Here is a 19,433-nt window from a genome sequence, read left to right on the forward strand (position 1 = left end):
CTCCGGAGGGGGGGGGGGGCAGCGCTGTCAAAAGGAAAAAGAAAAAAAATCGTAGTCCTGTTTGTTTCTTCAGCAGGCCACCCTAACAACTTTGGGCACTAGGTACATGCCTCTTGGGCCTATTCATTAATCCGGCCCTGACGGAACCTTGATACGATCTCCGAGTGGAGGCACCTGTGTAGTACTGGCAGGAAAGTCATAAGGAACAAAAATTGCCTCTGCCTCCCCCAGTGGTTCAGTGAGGTCTGCTTTCAGGCAGAGACTTAGGATGGCAATACACCACACTAGCCATGAAGTTGTATAGCCCTTACCAAATAGCATCTGCCCTTAAGGTGGCTTTGGAAGCTGAATTGCCCACCCATTGCTTGATCCAGAGCATCCTGTGGGTGGAAACGGCATAGAACATAAGAACATAAGAAGTTGCCTCCGCTGAGGCAGACCAGAGGTCCATCTCGCCCAGCGGTCCGCTCCCGCGGCGGCCCATCAGGCCTATTGCCTGAGCAGTGGTCCCTGACTATTTCTATAACCTACCTCTACTCCTATCCCTATAACCTACCTCTACTCCTATCCCTATAACCTACCTCTACTCCTATCTGTACCCCTGACACCTTGCTTATGACTCTGATGATATCATAAAGAGCATCTGCTACATAATCTACCCCTTCCAGCAGCAGCTGGGGGCATATGTCCTTCTCTGCTGCAGGACTCCACCGTAACCTGTTGTGGCAGGGATTTGTCATAAATAAGGCTGCTGCTGTATCTTTGATCCCCCAAGGAGAAAGAAGGCAGTTATCACACTGTGGCAAACCCAACCAATTTCAGAACTGAAATGTTATGTTATATGCAATCTTATACCCCACCGAATCCACGCAAATCAGAGTTCCGGGTGGGTTACAAGAAGCATATCATTATGTAATATTATTCATAGAATCATATATGATAGATACATCGTGTTATGAATATGCATGCTACATAAAATTATAAGTGCAATGTAAGATGAGATATCTAAAACAGCAAGAGATTGCTAACATATCTAATATAATAAAATGGTAGGACGCGCATGCGCACTAAAAAAATCGTGTTCCCTGATCCGTCACGAAAACACAATTGCCATGCGCGGGTTTTACATCACCACTTGCTCGCGGCGGCTTTCAAATAATAATAAAAAAATTACAGAGCTGCGGCGGCCTTCCTCACTGTGAATGGTAACGGCTCCTCTCTCGAACTGCACCAGGATCGAGAGAGGAGCTGCAGCGCCGGCTTTCAACTTAAAACAAAAAAAAAACAAAAAAAACACAACTGGAGATCGGCGCTCTCACCCGCTCCCACTGTGCAACCCCCCCCCCCCATGGGAGGATGCGCCGCAGCAAAGTGCTGCACAGGTACTGGAGGGGGAGAGACATATCGCTTGGGCTGGGAGGGGAGAGAAGCGTCTGCCTCGGGTGCTTCAGGCAGCAGCAGCGTTTACAATTCGCTGCTGTTGCTGGCTTCAGGCCTTCCTCTCTGGCCGGTCCTGCCTAATTCCTGTTTTCATGAAGACAGGACCGGCCAGAGAGAAAGACCTGAAGCCAGCATCAGCAATGAATTGTGAATGCTGCTGCTGCCCAATGAAGTAGTTAAATGAGGAAAGGGAGCAGAGGGGGAGAGAATGGCTTGGAGGGAAGGAGGAAGGTATGCCAGACCAAGGCAAAAGGAAGGAGGAGATGGAGAGAGGCCATATGGGAGAGAAAGAGAGAGATGGAAAGAGAAGAGAGGGCAGTGAATGGAAGGGGCAACATAGAGGGTGAACAGTATTCTAGCACCCATTAATGTAACGGGCTTAAAGACTAGTATATTATATATTTTTCACTCAGAATAAAATATCAGTAAAATGATAGGGCAGGCCAACAAGACTGAAAATCTATAGCAATGACATATCTGTAATGAAAGAAAACATAACAACGTACACGGAAAATTGTGAACCATGCAGAACTGTAATGGTAAAATATACCATGGCATGCACCTGTACTTTATATCTACTTTGATTCTAATACTTGGTAGTGCTATGTGGCAGAGTCCAGTCCAGACTCATCCGAAGCACTGCCCATATGCACTCAAAACAGCACAAACCACCACTGCAAAAAGGTGCAACAAGAAAGCTTTTATTTTTCTTGAGACCTGAGTCTGTTTCGTCACAGACTCAGGAAAGGCACAAGCAATTGCTTAGTTTCATAACCTTAAGCCACATTTATTTCCCTTATGGGCTTGGCTTACCTTGTTTCAGTAGAGACCAGTTACCCCTGGAGGTTCTTGCACACATCCCAAACCTTTCCAAGGCTCCCTCAGCCTACAGCTAGGAAAGGGGAAGTTTATCTCTCCCTGGGACTCCTTCCTTCCTCAGAGACTTTTCTCTCTCATGGGGACCTCTCTCCAATGATTCTCCTCTGTGGCAGAAAAACACCTCCCTGCTGAACCTCGCCCCCTGACTCAGAAGGGTTACCTTATTGGTAGCTCAGCACTGAGCTGTAAAGCCCAGTGCGGTCTGGGACATGTAGTCCACTCAGTCTTGGGCTGGCAGCCCCTGCAGTATGGAGGTGGAATGGTAGCATTAGCGGAAGATAACCCCATACTCTTTCACATGCTATTATTAAACAAACTGAATTGTTCTATTTTTATTAAAAGTATTATATTACACTTCAGCTACAAAGAAAAGTAAGATAATGTTTATGTTGGTTTTCTACTATACCTTTATTCATTTTACCCGAAAATGTTAAATTTATGACAACTGTATTTGCCTTTGCTATTGAAAAACTCAATTGGTACAATTTGTAGAAATCATATTATACTGACTGTACTTAAAAAAAAATTATAAAGCACATTGGGTTCTCTTTTAGCAAAGTAAGAGTATAAAAGTCTGAAGTAGAATGATTCAGGAGCTATTTTCAAACTATGGCAACAATGCAAGGACCCACAATGAAATAAAATGACTTTGAAAGTTACAAGGTAGTCTTTTCACAGCCTTCAAACAATTAATTTAACATTACAGGTTAGCTGATACATTTTCAGTATGATGCCTAATTGGCAAATGACACAATTATGGTACATTTCAACTCACAAAACCACCAACAGTTTTCAAATACTAATACTGGCTTGTGCTAAAACTACACTCAAAGCATTTAACATGTGAAGATGCACAAAACCGTGAGGATAGGTAAGAAGGGAGATCCAGCCATTGATGGAGGTGGGGAGGTGGAGAGTAGAGAAGAGTAATACTGGGTACTAAAGGGGGAGGGGAACAGGGAGGAGAAGAGAAATGGAGGTCATTGTGAGGAGAAGGGACCGAGTAGAGAAATGGTGCCTCCATTAATAGCCCATCCTAGATTTAAAAAGCAAACAAACATTGTTTCTAATAATAGCCTGGGCATTTATTAGAAACAGTATGGTAACTCTCTTTCTGCTCCCCTTCTGCCCTACATTCTCAGAGTCAATCCCTATATTTGCATAGTAATTTACAGATAGACTAGAATACATGAAGCATTTTTAAGAACATTCTCTACAAACTCCTTCTCCCCCTCCCCCCAAAAAAGGGATATGGTTGGTCAAAAAATTGAGACAAAGAACAGATGTGTGTTAATCCAGTTTACTTCATCATTTATTCAGTCAAAGGCACACAGAAATAAAAACATGTCCCTTAAGATAATCTACATATATGTGAAGCTAGACATGTATTGCAATTCATCATATTCCACACTGATGAAAAGATAGCAAATCAAACCACAGCACCATATGTTCCCATTACTGAAAAATGTCAGTCTGCACAAACTGATGAAAAGCATGCCAAATGACAGTTGTGCCTGGATCAGTTTAATTCTTTACTGAGATGACATTACATTGTCTTGGACTGCAATTTCATGCTTCAGTGTTATAGAAAACCTGTAACGTCTAAAATGCACATTTCTGCTGAAGCCTGAAAATGGGAAGGGGCATGGGTCAAAGACAGAATGTAGGTGTATAAATGGTGAGTTCAAACTATATACTGCATATATGTGAATTAATAAATCATAATATAAATTTATAGTAGCTTAACCAGTTTGTCCACTAAAAACATTTGCCATACGATTGATTACCTTTTAAGATCAGCTATGTTTTAAAAACATGGTAAATAAGGATAAGTTACAGAAATTAGCACTAAATTCCTTAGTTTAGATTATTAATACTGCAGTTCCCAACGCTAAAGCATACTATTATCATATCTTAGGTGCTGGAATCAATTCAAATGAGGCATCAAGATGGTTCACTGTTTAAACCCCCCTCCCCCCACACACACTTTTATGAAACTGCTTAGGAGTGGAGAAAGACTAAAGTGCTGCTAGATACAATTTTCTAAAGCTTTTAAGTGCCTATAATGTAGGCCTTTAAAAGCCTGGCTTATATTACAGATGCCGAAGTTTTAAGAATCCATCCCTTTTACAAAGCTGCGGTATGAGTCCTGTATGGCAATATGACACAGCCTATTCAATTCCTATGGATTTCATCACATTTGCCATGTCAGGACTCACTACCGCAGCTTTATAAAATGAGCCCAAAGTGAGGTAAATAAATCAAATGAAATTCTGCTTTGTTCTTCATGATTCACAAAAGGCATTAGTTACATAACAAATTCTCAGTCTTGAATTGAAAACTATGTAGGCAAAATAGCTCAGGTACTATAAACAGCTCATCTGCCCTATTTGTCAGACAACTTGAGAGTGCAAATGATGAAATAACACACTTTGGTTGACCGTATTGTAGATCCTATCACCATGCAGAATTACTTAACATCTGGTTTCATTTTGCATAAACATAATTATATGGAAGAGTAAGCAATTTCTTACCTTGAAAAGACTGCTTTGCTCGATTGACCAACTCATAAATTGGATAACTCGCCAGGATTCCTCTAGCATGTTTAGTTTTGCAGTAAGTGCATGCATTGAGACACCTATCAATAGAACAAACACATATAAATAAATTATGCTCCTCATTCACTTCAGTCATCCATTACCAATCTTTTAGTGATCCCTTCCCTCTACTAGACTTCATCTTGACACGTCATATTCACAGCCCTTTTTTTTTTTTTTTTCTTGCTTTGCGCCTGCCCTATGGAATGTGCTGACAGCGGACCTTATTTTGGAATCTTCTATGACAAGTTTAACATAGAAACATGATGGCAAATAAAGGCCAAATGGCCATTCTAGTCTGCCCGTCCGCAGTAACCATTATCTCTTTCTCTCTCCGAGAGATCCCATTTGCCTAAACCCAGGCCCTCTTGAATTCAGACACAGTCTGCCTCCACCACCTCTTCCGGGAGACTGTTCCACATATCTACCACCCTTTTCTGTAAAAACGTATTTCCTTAAATTACTCCGGAGCCTATCACCTTAAAAACCTGCCTTACTTCGTGATCCTTTCCTTAACCAGACAGTGATATAATGGTTTTGTTGTTGATGGTTTTCTGTTTCTACACATGTGCAGTTTGACATTTTTAAAAAATATATGCCTTAAGCACAGCTCTTGTATGCGTGCTCAGTAAAACTGGAGTGCAGAGAGCCCATGTACAGAAAGCAGAAATCTACTGCTTTTTTTGAGAGCTAGGACCAGATATATAGAGACATTCTTCAGTGAGATTTCATGGCTACATTTTTTCAACCTGATGCTCAGTTCATCTTCAAAAGGGATGATGACATTTTTATGCATAATGTTTTATATTTTCTAGAAGTTAGAAAAGATGATCCTTCTTTGAGAAATCCTCTCTTCAAACAATCCAACTCTAGCTCACAGCTGGTGTTAATTTTCCGGCATTAGGATGGTGTTTATTTTTTTGCACTATTCCTCTAAACATGGGCGGAATAGTGGGTGACATAATTTGCATCTATTTTTAATGTTATTTGTAGCTGTCTTTGGTGTGCATGCTATATCTAGCATTAGTGCCCTCTAAACATCCTGCATGCCCTAAGGCCAGCACTAGTCTGGCAATCGGTTCTGAGCATGGGCCCGTAAGTGCATTGCGTACTTTTCAATGCAGTTAACATTCAGCAAAGACATTTCCTCTGTAAGAAAAGATGTGGGTTTCACATCCAGCAATTTTCACAGAGGTTTTGCAGTTATTGAAGATTAATTTTGGCAATTAAGCACAATGTTATAGGATTACCCCCTATATTTAGGTGCTTATTCTATAAAAGTAAGCCATAGAAGTGTCTTAAGTGCTCGCACCTAAAGCCAGAGATATATGTATAATATGTACAAGTAGTATTCTGTAAGTTAGACATTAAGAAAGAGCCCTGGCCACACAGCACCTATTATGTCCATCTATCAAAGATGTACTATATAAGGTGTATGTGTATTTACAGAAGAGCAAATGGGCAAAATTTTAGCATTTAGCCATATATATGCAAACATATATATAATTATTCTAATCATTTATGTACTTACTAGCTTTATAGTCCGTTACATTAACGGGTGATAGAATATATGTGTGTGTCTGTCTTTATTTCTTTCTCTCTCTGTCTCCTTAGCTGCTTTCTGTATTTCTGTCTTTCTTTTGGCTGTCCACCACCACCCCTTGCGTGCTCCCCCTGTCCATTCTCCCTTCTTTTTACCTCCCCTGTGTCCACCACCACCCCTTCATTGCTCCCCTTATCCAGCAGCAGCCCTTCTTCCTTTGCTTTACCTCCCCCCTGTCCATCAGCACCTCCTCTTGCTCCCCCTGTCCAGCAGTAGGCCTCCCTTCATTTTTCCGCCCCCCCTGTCCATCAGTACCTCCTCCTGCTCCCCCTGTCCAGCAGTAGGCCTCCCTTCATTCCCCCCCCTGTCAATTAGCCCCTCTTCCTGCTCCCCCTGTCCAGCAGTAGGCCTCCCTTCCTTTCCCCCCCTGTCCATCAGCACCTCTTCCTGCTCCCCCTGTCCAGCAGTAGGCCTCCCTTCCTTCCCCCCCCCATCCATCAGCACCTCTTCCTGCTCCCCCTGTCCAGCAGTAGGCCTCCCTTCCTTCCCCCCCCCGTCCATCAGCACCTCTTCCTGCTCCCTCTGTCCAGCAGTAGGCCTCCCTTCATTTCCCCCCCCTGTTCATCAGCACCTCTTCCTGCTCCTCCTGTCCACGGGAGTTAGTACAGGCCCGGTCTCTGCCGTTCTCCTCGGAGTTTGTTCTTTACTCAGATAGAGAGTCCTTGCCGCCCCCCCCCCTTCACTTCCCGCGGGCCCGACTACGAACCTGGTGATTCCAGCAGTATGTACAGCAGTCTTCACACGCTGCTTTGGGTCCTTCTACTGCCCTGATTTACTCTGGCACGTCCCTGATGACATCATCAGAGATGTGGCAGAGCAAATCAGGGCAGTAGAAGGGCCCGAAGCAGCGTGTGAAGACTGCTGCACACGCTGCTTGAATCGCCAGGTTCGTAGTTGGGTCCGCGGGAAGGGAAGGGAAGGGGGGTGCGGCAAAGGACTTGGACTCCTCTGGTCTGTCACGGAGGGCGGCCCGGCTCCATTTCTCAGTTCATCCCAGAGAGGGGGGGGGCAGGAGGCGCTCTTTGTGCCCCAGTCCCGGCTTGTGGAGGCGATCGTCGGCTGGCTGGGAGCGGGCTTGTGGAGGCAATCGTCGGCTGGTGATGTAGTACGCGCATGCGCACTCTCACCAGCACAGCCCGACAGATCAGATCTCAGAGAACACGCGGCGAGAGTGCGCATGCGTGGCTAGCATTTTATTATTATAGATTGATCACATAGATGTTAAAAACTGCTGTACAGAATCACCCACTTAAAGAGCAATTCTATAACAGGATTCCTACAATTACAAGGTTACTCTATAAAGAAAAGCTGATGCCTATTTTCCTTTACAGCAGAGGTGACAAATCTGCAGCCTGTCATTGAAGTTTATGCTGTCTCAAGATCATGGGAAGTATAGAAAACATCACTAACCAGAGTCACTATTTTTGCAAATATTTTCAGAATAGCCAATCAAGAATTTTATTTCCATCATTATTAGTTAAATTTTTACGTCTTTTCATCTGGTTGAAAACCCACTTCATTAATATGGTTCAGTTGCTGAGATCAAGATATAATCCACCCAGAAGAGCAGATGTTGTAGTAAAACTGCTGGATAAAATGTATGACAGAGAAATGGAGCAACCGGTCTAGAGGGTCTAGAGCAGGGGTGTCAAAGTCCCTCCTCGAGGGCCGCAATCCAGTCAGGTTTTCAGGATTTCCCCAATGAATATGCATGAGATGTATTAACATAAAATGAAAGCAGTGCAAGCAAATAGATCTCATGTATGTTCATTGAGGAAATCCTGAAAAAATGACTGGATTGCAGCCCTTGAGGAGGGACTTTGACACCCCTGGTCTAGAGGGTAAAATTATTAACCTAAGTCCTGATGGGTGGAATAATGTCCACCATGATCCTGTTGTATGTGCTTATACAACAAAAGAAGAAGGGAATGTATTTTTTTGCAGAAGCAATTGATACCTCAGGAAATGCACACACAGCAGAATATGAGTACTTGCAGGAAGTAGCAGCAAAAGATATAATAAAATGTGAACAAAAATTCAAATGTCTAGTACACAGTATAGTTACAGACAATGCTGCAAATGCATCCAAGATGAGAAGACATAAAGATGCCATTTATTATAAAGGACTTGAGTATTCCTGCCACATCCTGTTCATATGTTAGATGTGAATAGTTGTAATTTTAATTTTGAAATTTATTGATACTTTAATAAATTGATTGTCCCTATAGCAGTTTGACTAGTGTCCCTTCCCCACTTTTTTTGATTTCCACATATATACATGGGGTTGTACTTTTTCTTTGTATTGTTTGATACATGGATATCCAGGAATCATCCATCTGTAATGTACATAAGAACATAAGCAATGCCTCTGCTGGGTCAGACCTGAGGTCCATCATGCCCAGCAGTCCGCTCACGCGGCGGCCCAACAGGTCCAGGACCTGTGCAGAAATCCTTTATTTATACCCTTCTATCCCCTTTTCCAGCAGGAAATTATCCAATCCTTTCTTAAACCCCAGTACTGTACTCTACTCTATTACACCCTCTGGAAGCGCATTCCAGGTGTCCACCACTCGTTGGGTAAAGAAGAACTTCCTAGCATTCGTTTTGAATCTGTCCCCTTTCAACTTTTCCGAGTGCCCTCTTGTTCTTTTATTTTTCGAAAGTTTGAAGAATCTGTCCCTCTCTACTCTCTCTATGCCCTTCATGATCTTATAAGTCTCTATCATATCCCCTCTAAGTCTCCTCTTCTCCAGGGAAAAGAGACCCAGTTTCTCCAATCTCTCAGCGTATGAGAGGTTTTCCATCTCTTCTATCAGACGTGTCGCTCTTCTCTGAACCTTCTCGAGTAACGCCATATCCTTCTTAAGGTACGGCGACCAATATTGGACGCAGTATTCCAGATGCGGGCGCACCATCACCCGATACAAAGGCAGGATAACTTCTTTCGTCCTGGTTGTAATACCCTTCTTGATTATACCTAGCATTCTATTTGCTTTCTTAGCGGCTGCTGCGCACTGTGCCGTTGGCTTCATTGTCATGTCCACCATTACCCCCAAGTCCCTCTCTTGGGTACTCTCATTCAATAACATCCCTCGGGTTTCTGCTTCCCACATGCAATACTTTACATTTCTCAACATTGAACTTCATCTGCCATCTCGCCGCCCATTCCCCTAGTTTGTTCAAGTCCCTTTGCAATTCTTCGCATTCCTCTTTAGTCCCAGCTCCACCAAATAGTTTTGTATCGTCCGCAAATTTTATTATCTCACATTTCGTCCCTATTTCTAGATCGTTTATGAATATATTAAATAGCAGAGGCTCAAGCACCGAGCCCTGCGGAACACCACTCGTGACCCTCATCCAGTCCGAGTAGTGGCCGTTCACCCCTACCCTCTGTTTCCTACCCGCCAACCAGTTTCTGATCCATCTGTGTACGTCTCCGTCCACCCAATGGTTCTTCAGTTTCCAGAGTAGACGCTCGTGAGGCACCTTGTCAAAGGCTTTTTGGAAATCAAGGTATATGATGTCTATGGGGTCTCCTCTATCCATCCGTTTATTAATTACTTTGAAGAAGTGCAATAAGTTAGTTAGGCATGATCTCCCCCTACAGAAACCATGTTGGCTTGTTATCAGAAGTTTGTTTCTTTCCAAATGTTCATCGATGTTTTCCTTTATCAGTGCTTCTGCCATTTTCCCCGGAACCGAGGTCAGACTTACCGGTCTGTAGTTTCCCGGGTCACCTCTTGATCCCTTTTTAAAGATGGGCGTGACTAAAATAAACCAGATCCAAGGGAAAACCATTCAAGAAATATATTTGTTGATAATATTTTAAAGAAAGTCACACCAGTGAACTGGTGGAGGTCACTCTTGAAGTAATAATTTCATTTTCAACAACAGTAGTATTGACATAAAAATAATATTTTCTTCCTTTGGTCTCATTCATTCCAAATTGAGAAATGTTTGGGAACCAATAAAGCAGGAAAGTTTGTTTTTCTTTTCTAGATTATGAACAAACAAGATGATGAAAAATGAAGATGAATGAGCTGCAGAAGACAGTATTTTAAGTTTTTCATGTGTGGACTTGGCTGATAGTGTCAACTTTTTTATAAAAGATATTTTGTTTAACCACATCAGTTAACATAGATGCTAAGCAAATACAAGAATACATATGCTATAATGTTATTAGTTTGGTTAAATAAAACTATTTAACTTATTATTAAAGTAATATTTATTTTTCTCCTTTCAATAAAGCATAGCAGAAAACATGTCCAATTATGTAATATAATTTTTTTGATATAACTGTAAAACTAATCTAAAAGTTCTTTTTCAAAAAATGAAACCTTCATCTGTTTGTAAATATCAAGATTATACCAGCAAGAATGAGTCTTTCTGTAAAAAAACCATGATTTAAATCAAGTCTTTCTGACTAGTGATTTAATTCAATGTGATTTAAATCAAATCCACCCTTCTGGAGGGTCTGGCTGAAAGGCCACACACCTGCCAATTAAAGAGGTGCTCTGCAGGCCAGGGGCTCTACCAAACTTAAGAAACTGGTGGATGAAGCTCTAGCAGGGTCAATGGAGAATTTAGAAAAAGATATTAAGTGCATCGTAATACAGACTAACAAATGGTGCCTCTAGTGTACAAACATCCAAAACTAATTGTTAATAACAGTAATCACCATAATATAACACCTCCAGATTTAGTCATAACAGAAAGCCTTTATCAGCAAGCGCTGACATTTAGATGCTTAGATGTAAAATCACAGCTCAGCCATAGTATAATGTCTCTCAGTCAAAAAAGCCCCAGCATTCAGCTGCAGATCCTTGAGGTACAGGTCGTAATTCAGAGATAAAATTTGTTAGTGACCAAATACCAACAGTCTGTCTGCCCTTCAGCCAAGGGTAGGCACAACACCCAGAAGATTCTTCTGTTGTTAGTTTTGTTTTCTTGTAATGCACCAGAGAACTCCACAAGTTCAGATCCATACTTCACTAAATCCAAACTTGTCTGAGTCCAGTCTGTGCGGGCAGGTGACACGCAGGGACCAATCAGGACCTGTGCAGCAGGGGAGATTTGGACACATTGAAGAATAGTTAATAGGCTTCTTGTAGAGTCCACCGGGCAGATGACATGTCTTGCCAAATTGATAAGAGAACAAGACACAGGTCATAACAATGCCTGCAAAGCTGTCTGTCCTCCACATCTTCTCACATCATAAGAGGCCCAGTGCTGGTAAATGACCTTGGCTATGCACATACAGATCTTGTAAGCAAGTTCATAATGCTCCAGGAGAGAAAATATGGTTCTTGGCCAAAGTTATTGGCCTGAAGTCTCCAAAAGCTAAAGCATGGATTACCCCTACAATACGGTATCCCTTTTAAGAGTTTCTAATAGCAGCTGTATCATCAAGGAATAAGATACAGTACATTATCCACCTTGAGAACTGATAACATGCACTTGATGGCTCGCCTTAAACAGTATCTATTGAATTGGATGGTTCAACTTCCAGTGTAGAGACATTTGTTGTTGACCAAAACATTGGCTCCTTAATAAGTCTGTGTTTTATTGTTTATTGTTTTTTTTTAATCTTCTATACCACTAATGACAGGAGGAGTCAATTCAGAGCGGTTTATATGTGCTTTGTAATGATATTACAATACATGAGCTTCTGTAAAGGTGTTATAATGCATAGTTTGCATTTCCTGGGCTGGTTTCAATACAGACATTTCTCGAAGGAAAAATTCTTTACACCATCCTTTCTTGATGTACAACGTGCAGAGGCAGCTGAATGAAAAGCGAGACAGAGATTTTCCTCTACAGTTTGCTAGGTTAGATAAGAGATGTTTTGCTTGATAAGGAGAGGTTCTTTCGGGACCCTTGGTAATTAGCCAAGTTATATCTTAGCTGCTACTTATATTCTCTTATAAGGAAATCTGTAGTTTGTAAAAATACATGTATTGTATGGAAAATGAGCAATATTTACTGATCACTGACTGTATTTACATATTTACTAATTATGTACTAACATATTTACAGAAATATTTATGCATAATCATTAGTCTGTTATTTTATATAGCTTGCTCTATATTTTTCTATGACTTTCATTATTTTTACAATACGAGTAAATAAGTTTCAGATATTCTCTGATCTCATACTTTCCAATAAGATTGCAGTAGGATTGACTACTGGGACGTAGTTTATTTATTTATTTATTTATTTTATAGTTTAAGTTTTGATTAAACGCTTATCCAAAAGTACAAAGTGTTGTACAAAGTATTTTAAATATAGCTGGGAGACAAACATTTTTAAATTATTAGACATACATGAACTGATTATTATATATCCACGAACTAAACAAACATACTTATGACTCGAGAACAATGGGAAAAGAGGGAAAAACTACAATTTTATAGAAAGAATACATAAAAGGAAATATACAATAGGAAAAGGGAAAAAATTAAATATTGCTGGAGTAGATACGTGTATAAATATCAGTTATAGGCATCTTTAAAAAGCAAGTACTTTAGGCTGCTTTTGAATTTATGCAAGTTTCGTTCAGCTCTAAGGTAATGAGGGAGAGAGTTCTAAATTAAAGGGGCGGTGACTGAAAAAATGAGGGTACGACGAGTACCAATTATCTTTAAGGACACTGTGTTTGGTGGGTTTCTCCTAGGTCAGTGTATCGCAATCTGTGTACCACAGCACACTGGAGAGGAGGAAAGTCACCCACGCTGGCTGACTGCCTACAGGACATTCCTCTCACGGCGCAGATGACTCCTCTTCCTGGCCGCCGTCTTTCCTCCTCTTCCCACATCTCCCGATCCCTCCACCGAAGCGAGTTGCACCTAGATGGGCCTCCAGCCAGAAAGTTTGCAAGACACGGCCCTAGATACAAGTGCAGGAATTGCTTATCTGTAAATATCTATACGATTTACTACATCTAAATACTACTACAATACCAAGAAAATGTGAGAAGTGGAAATCATCACATTAGACAAAACTAAAAATTCCCACTAAAGTCAGGTCAACATTAATGTGTCATATTGAGGAGTGTGTGGCGCAGTGGTTGGAGCTACAGCCTCAGCACCCTGGGGTTGTGGGTTCAAACCCTGCGCTGCTCCTTGTGACCCTGGGCAAGTCACTCAGTCCTCCATAGCCCCAGGTACGTTAGATAGATTGTGAGCCCACCGGGACAGATAGGGAAAATGCTTGAGTACCTGATTGTAAAAACCGCTTAGATAACCTTGATAGGTGGTATATAAAAACCTAATAATATAAAGAGGTGCTTAAATGTGTTTAAGAATTTCATTATATGACACATTAGTGTTGACCTTTTGGGTTTATTTTATAATTTTTTTGTTGTTACACTCTTAAAGTTCACCTATATATTTCTAGAACAAAGTCAAATATGGAATTGAATTCACCTGGGGGAGATTCAAGAATCACAAAATTAATTTTCTAGAATAATAGTCCTATTTCTCTTATTTCCTATATAACACAAGATTATCTTAGGTCACCTTTTTCTGAGAAGCAAAGGCAGATCCAACTTTTGAAGAGATCTCTAACATTTTCCTATGCCTGATCTAATAGTAAAGGCTCATGATCTTTGAGATTCTTATTCAAATATGAAACTGAAGAAAATGTCTGATACAGTAAAGCAAAAGCTGTCCACATTAAAGTAATATTACCGTATTTTCGCGGATATAACGCGCGCGTTATACGTGATTTTACGTACCGCGCATACCCCTCGCGCGTTATATGCCTGAGCGCGGTATACAAAAGTTTTTAAACATAGTTCCCACCCGCCCGACGCCCGATTCACCCCCCCAGCAGGACCGCTCGCACCCCCACCCCGAACGACCGCTCGCACGCGCTCCCACCCGCACCCGCATCCACGATCGGAGCAAGAGGGAGCCCAAGCCCTCTTGCCCGGCCGACTCCCCGACGTCCGATACATCCCCCCCCCGGCAGGACCACTCGCACCCTCACCCCGAAGGACCGCCGACTCCCCAACAATATCGGGCCAGGAGGGAGCCCAAACCCTCCTGGCCACGGCGACCCCCTAACCCCACCCCGCACTACATTACGGGCAGGAGGGATCCCAGGCCCTCCTGCCCTCGACGCAAACCCCCTCCCCCCAACGACCGCCCCCCCCAAGAACCTCCGCCCGTCCCCCAGCCGACCCGCGACCCCCCCTGGCCGACCCCCACGACACCCCCGCCCGCCTTCCCCGTACTTTGTGTAGTTGGGCCAGAAGGGAGCCCAAACCCTCCTGGCCACGGCGACCCCCTAACCCCACCCCGCACTACATTACGGGCAGGAGGGATCCCAGGCCCTCCTGCCCTCGACGCAAACCCCCCTCCCTCCAACGACCGCCCCCCCCCAAGAACCTCCGACCGCCCCCCCAGCCGACCCGCAACCCCCCTGGCCGACCCCCACGACCCCCCCACCCCCCTTCCCCGTACCTTTGGAAGTTGGCCGGACAGACGGGAGCCAAACCCGCCTGTCCGGCAGGCAGCCAACGAAGGAATGAGGCCGGATTGGCCCATCCGTCCTAAAGCTCCGCCTACTGGTGGGGCCTAAGGCGCGTGGGCCAATCAGAATAGGCCCTGGAGCCTTAGGTCCCACCTGGGGGCGCGGCCTGAGGCACATGGGCCAAACCCGACCATGTGTCTCAGGCCGCGCCCCCAGGTGGGACCTAAGGCTCCAGGGCCTATTCTGATTGGCCCACGCGCCTTAGGCCCCACCAGTAGGCGGAGCTTTAGGACGGATGGGCCAATCCGGCCTCATTCCTTCGTTGGCTGCCTGCCGGACAGGCGGGTTTGGCTCCCGTCTGTCCGGCCAACTTCCAAAGGTACGGGGAAGGGGGGTGGGGGGGTCGTGGGGGTCGGCCAGGGGGGTCGCGGGTCGGCTGGGGGGGAGGGGGGTTTGCGTCGAGGGCAGGAGGGCCTGGGATCCCTCCTGCCCGTAATGTAGTGCGGGGTGGGGTTAGGGGGTCGCCGTGGCCAGGAGGATTTGGGCTCCCTCCTGGCCCAATATTGTCGGGGAGTCGGCGGTCCTTCGGGGTGGGGGTGCGAGTGGTCCTGCCGAGGGGGGAGAAGAATCGGACGTCGAGGGGGGGCATCAGGCTTTCAGGATGGGGACAGGACTTCAAGGGGGGACAGGCAGATCTTCAAGGGGGACAGGCAGACCTTCAAGGGGGACAGGACTTCAAGGGGGGACAGACAGACCTTCAAGGGGGGACAGGCAGACCTTCAAGGGGGGACAGGACTTCAAGGGGGACAGGCACGGAGAGGCGGGGCAGTGCACCGAAAGTCAGGGCGGGTGAACGGTGAGTCGGGGCAACCAGAGGAGAGTCGGGGCAGTGCACCGAAAGTCAGGGTGAGTCGGGGCAACCAGATGAGAGTCGGGGAGGGCGAAAGGAGAGTCGGGGTGGCCAGAGGAGAGTCGGGGAGAGCGAAAGGAGAGTCGGGGTGGCCAGAGGAGAGTCGGGCAGCATGCGCGTTATATGCCTGAGCGCGGTATAGAAAAGTTTTTGTACATATCATCGTGATTTCTGCGCGCTATACCCCTGTGCGCGTTTTACAATGGTGCGCGTTATATCCGCGAAAATACGGTAGTTCTTGAAGGAGTGGAAGTCACGGGATCTGGCAGCAAGGAAACACATTCCTCTTCCTGCCCTTAAGGTTTCTGTATTAAGACTCTGAGCTTCCCTATCCCACATTCTTTTTCAGAACACTCCTCCAGAAGCCCTGCTTCTTCCAGGGCTGATTCCAGTGCTTCTCTTCTGGAAGTTGGTTGCAAGTCTTTTACCCATGGACATATCTTCTTCCACTGACTTTACTGCCATGTCCAGCACAACAAGCTGTAAACAGTGGAGGACAAGTGGATTGCTTGTTAGGGTTCAGTGATACCTCACAATCCAGACTGGAAGAAGCCCTATTGCCTCCTATCCAACAGGGCCTAACATGGGCCAGATATACTGAAAGTTTCAGGATGGTACCAAACAGCTCCCCTCCCCCACTAAGGATTAAGAAGACAAGAAAATGAACTGGAAAAAAAACAAACAAACCAACAAACCCTGCCACTATTACAGCTGAAATTGTAAAACTTCCTTCATCATGTTGTCATGCAGCAACCCCAGGCAATATTTCTATTACCTTGTGTTCCCTTTTTTTAAATTGCATTTCATCCTGTACATTAGAAAAAGAAGAATGTCAATATTAAACAAAATAGGCACAAGATAGTTTGCAAATAACGAAAGGCAACAACCAGTTCCCACCATTAGGAAATGTCCTTGTTTGCAGTTCTTTGCCTTCTCAAAAATGCTCCCTTGAGGGATACAAACAAGCCTTGTTTTCACAATAGCTATAATAAGCAGTCATCAGTTATATCTGAATACTCATAGTCCACAATTTAGGTTAATTGGACTAGTTTAGGAATCCTGAACACCAGATCTGTTGGTAGTCATCAAGGACCAAAGTTGAAACCCCTGCTTTGAAAAATTTGCCTTATGAGAATGGGTGAAAAGCTCTCTTCAAAGTAAACCATTTCTACTATTTCCCTTACTCTCCACATACCTCCTTAGCAGCCCTATTTCCAATACATTTACAGTGGTGCCTCGCATAAAGAACGCCTCGCACAGCGAACACTGCACACAACGAACTTCATGTCATGATTCATACAACGAACTTCGTTTCACACAACGAAGTCGCCCGAGCTTCCACGATCGCTGCCGATGTATTGCATCCTTCCGCGCAGGCACTGCAGGCAGTCGTTAGTCACTGCGCTTAACGCGTTTCACATAACGAACTTTTCGCATAACAAACTTGCTCCTGGAACGAATTAAGTTCGTTGTGTGAGGCACCACTGTATATTACTTAAACACTTTGGATTATTTCTTGTGCATGGAGTATAAGGAACTAAACATGCTAGCATTCAGTGTATAAAATATAAAAAGCAACACATTTTCCTTAGGCAAAGAAAGGAACTAGCAAAGCTGTTACATGGAAAAACTGATCATTGAACATTAAGAGTTGGAATTATTAACATGTGCTATCACACAACTAATATCAATAATATATGTCATTTTACTGCATGTTCCATATTCTACAATGGGTTCTCTTTAATGCCATCATGAAAGAACTACACATCTTCCCCCAAATTCTATAACTGGTGGCCACGAGGGAGGGGGTATAAGTTCACGGTGCCAGTGTGTTGGGGAGGGGCTTATTTTTATTTTTTTTTTCTAATAGGGCAGATATTGTGCGTGTGTAGCATGCACTGAAGAAAGACAAGTTCTATAGATTAAATGTTCGACAAATTGTGCAGTGCAGCAAAAAGAATAGTCTTACTAAAATATACAATTTTGTCAAATTTTTAAGTGATAGAAAGACCTCATTGCGGGATTGAATAGTCAAATGAACGAGTAAACATTGATTACTGCAATCCGTATGTCTACACAGACAACACACCTCACATCATAGAGTCCCATTAATAAAAAAAGAGCTAAACAGGTAAGCGACTGGTCTTAACCATTCGCTTTTTTTGGATCAATAGCAGCGATCGCTTTATTTAGTGTATCGGGAAGCCATGTTAGAGAATCAATTGCTCTACTAGTTTATATGGCATTTTAATATTAATGAGCTTATTTGCATGGTTGGATTAGGGAATGAGCGATTGTGCAGAAAACCATGCGGTGAGTCATTTTTTGCATCAGATCTGCAAAATGTGATCGTCACTAAAACTGTCAAAACAGGCTTTAGTGCATCTGGGCCTATGTCAGAGCTTGTTAATATATCAGATGCATAACTCCAATGACATCACAATAACTTTAGTTAAGTACTGATATTGCTATAGGTTGCATTTGGTACTGTCCCTATTAGGGTAGTAATCTTTTATATTTAACTGGACAAATGCAGTTATCAGAATATAACATATACAATGTAGTTTGTTAAAAAAAAAAAAAGCACTGAAGTAAATTTGGACTGCAAATCAGACTACTGTCAAAATCACCATCCCATTTGTCTATATACAGAACTCTGGCTAATCCTATGAAGGACAAATTACTACCAGGAGCTTATCCAGCCCTCTAACTTTGGGTCACCTAGGGTAGACTGGGGAATCAATGCATTCCTCCCCCTCCGTCCCCCCACCAATGTGGCTGGCAGGGAGGGGCATAGTGTAACAAACCCAAGTCCGTTTCGGGTCTTGTCTTTAACAAACCCGAATCCGTCCTGGGTTTTGTCCCAGAAATGGAAAGAAAACACACTGAGCCTAGATGCAAGACAGCTGATCAGGTGACAGACCAATTTACAGAGTTAGCTGACTACTGCTCAGATAGTGAGATGGAGTCAGAGGAGGCATGGCAGGAAAAGGATAGGCAGGAAAAGGATAGGCATGAAAGCTGTGCCCAGTTTAAACCTATTCCTGCCACTGTTAGAGGTTTGCTACCTGTTAGAACTAAGGCTAGAAAGAATCTTGTCTGTAATCATAGGGAGCAGGCTAGTATGTGGAAGGCTCTCTCCAAACCCAGTCTTAGGGGGAGTGGCTCTCCACAACATAAAATGAGTCTCTTCAGAACAGGAGGAAGAAGGAGGCAACCAGGAGAGGAGAGCAAGTACCTCTCTCCCCAGCCAGAGGAGGCTGGTGACACAGACTGGCAAATGTCTGATGCAGAGGAGATGTGTGCTTCCTCTGAGTTTTGGAAACAGCAGGAGGAAGAAGCCATGGACATTCAGGAAAGCCGGGTAGGAACTGAGTCCTATCCAATAGCTATGGAAACACAGTGAAGCTTAAGAGTTTTGTTTACAGCCTTCAGTCTTTGAGCTTCTATTTGAACTGTATGTTTGTTTTGAGGAGAGTTTAATACCTCTCCTTGAAAACTGAACTCTGAAATCTTACTTTAAAGCACT

The 19,433-nt window shown here is 43.7% G+C and overlaps 1 protein-coding gene across 5 annotated transcripts in view; it reads right to left on the bottom strand.

The window, feature by feature from the left end:
- CDKAL1 (CDK5 regulatory subunit associated protein 1 like 1) overlaps positions 1-19,433 on the bottom strand; it is a 1,479,984-nt gene that overhangs the window by 801,426 nt on the left and 659,125 nt on the right. For all 5 annotated transcript variants that reach the window (XM_033934562.1, XM_033934560.1, XM_033934561.1 and 2 more), the window contains exon 8: positions 4,854-4,957. In XM_033934562.1, coding sequence (XP_033790453.1) covers positions 4,854-4,957 — 104 coding nt within the window. The remainder of the gene's footprint in view (positions 1-4,853; positions 4,958-19,433) is intronic.

This window comes from Geotrypetes seraphini, chromosome 2 (genome assembly GCF_902459505.1).
Source record: "Geotrypetes seraphini chromosome 2, aGeoSer1.1, whole genome shotgun sequence".
NCBI classification, from domain to species: domain Eukaryota; kingdom Metazoa; phylum Chordata; class Amphibia; order Gymnophiona; family Dermophiidae; genus Geotrypetes; species Geotrypetes seraphini.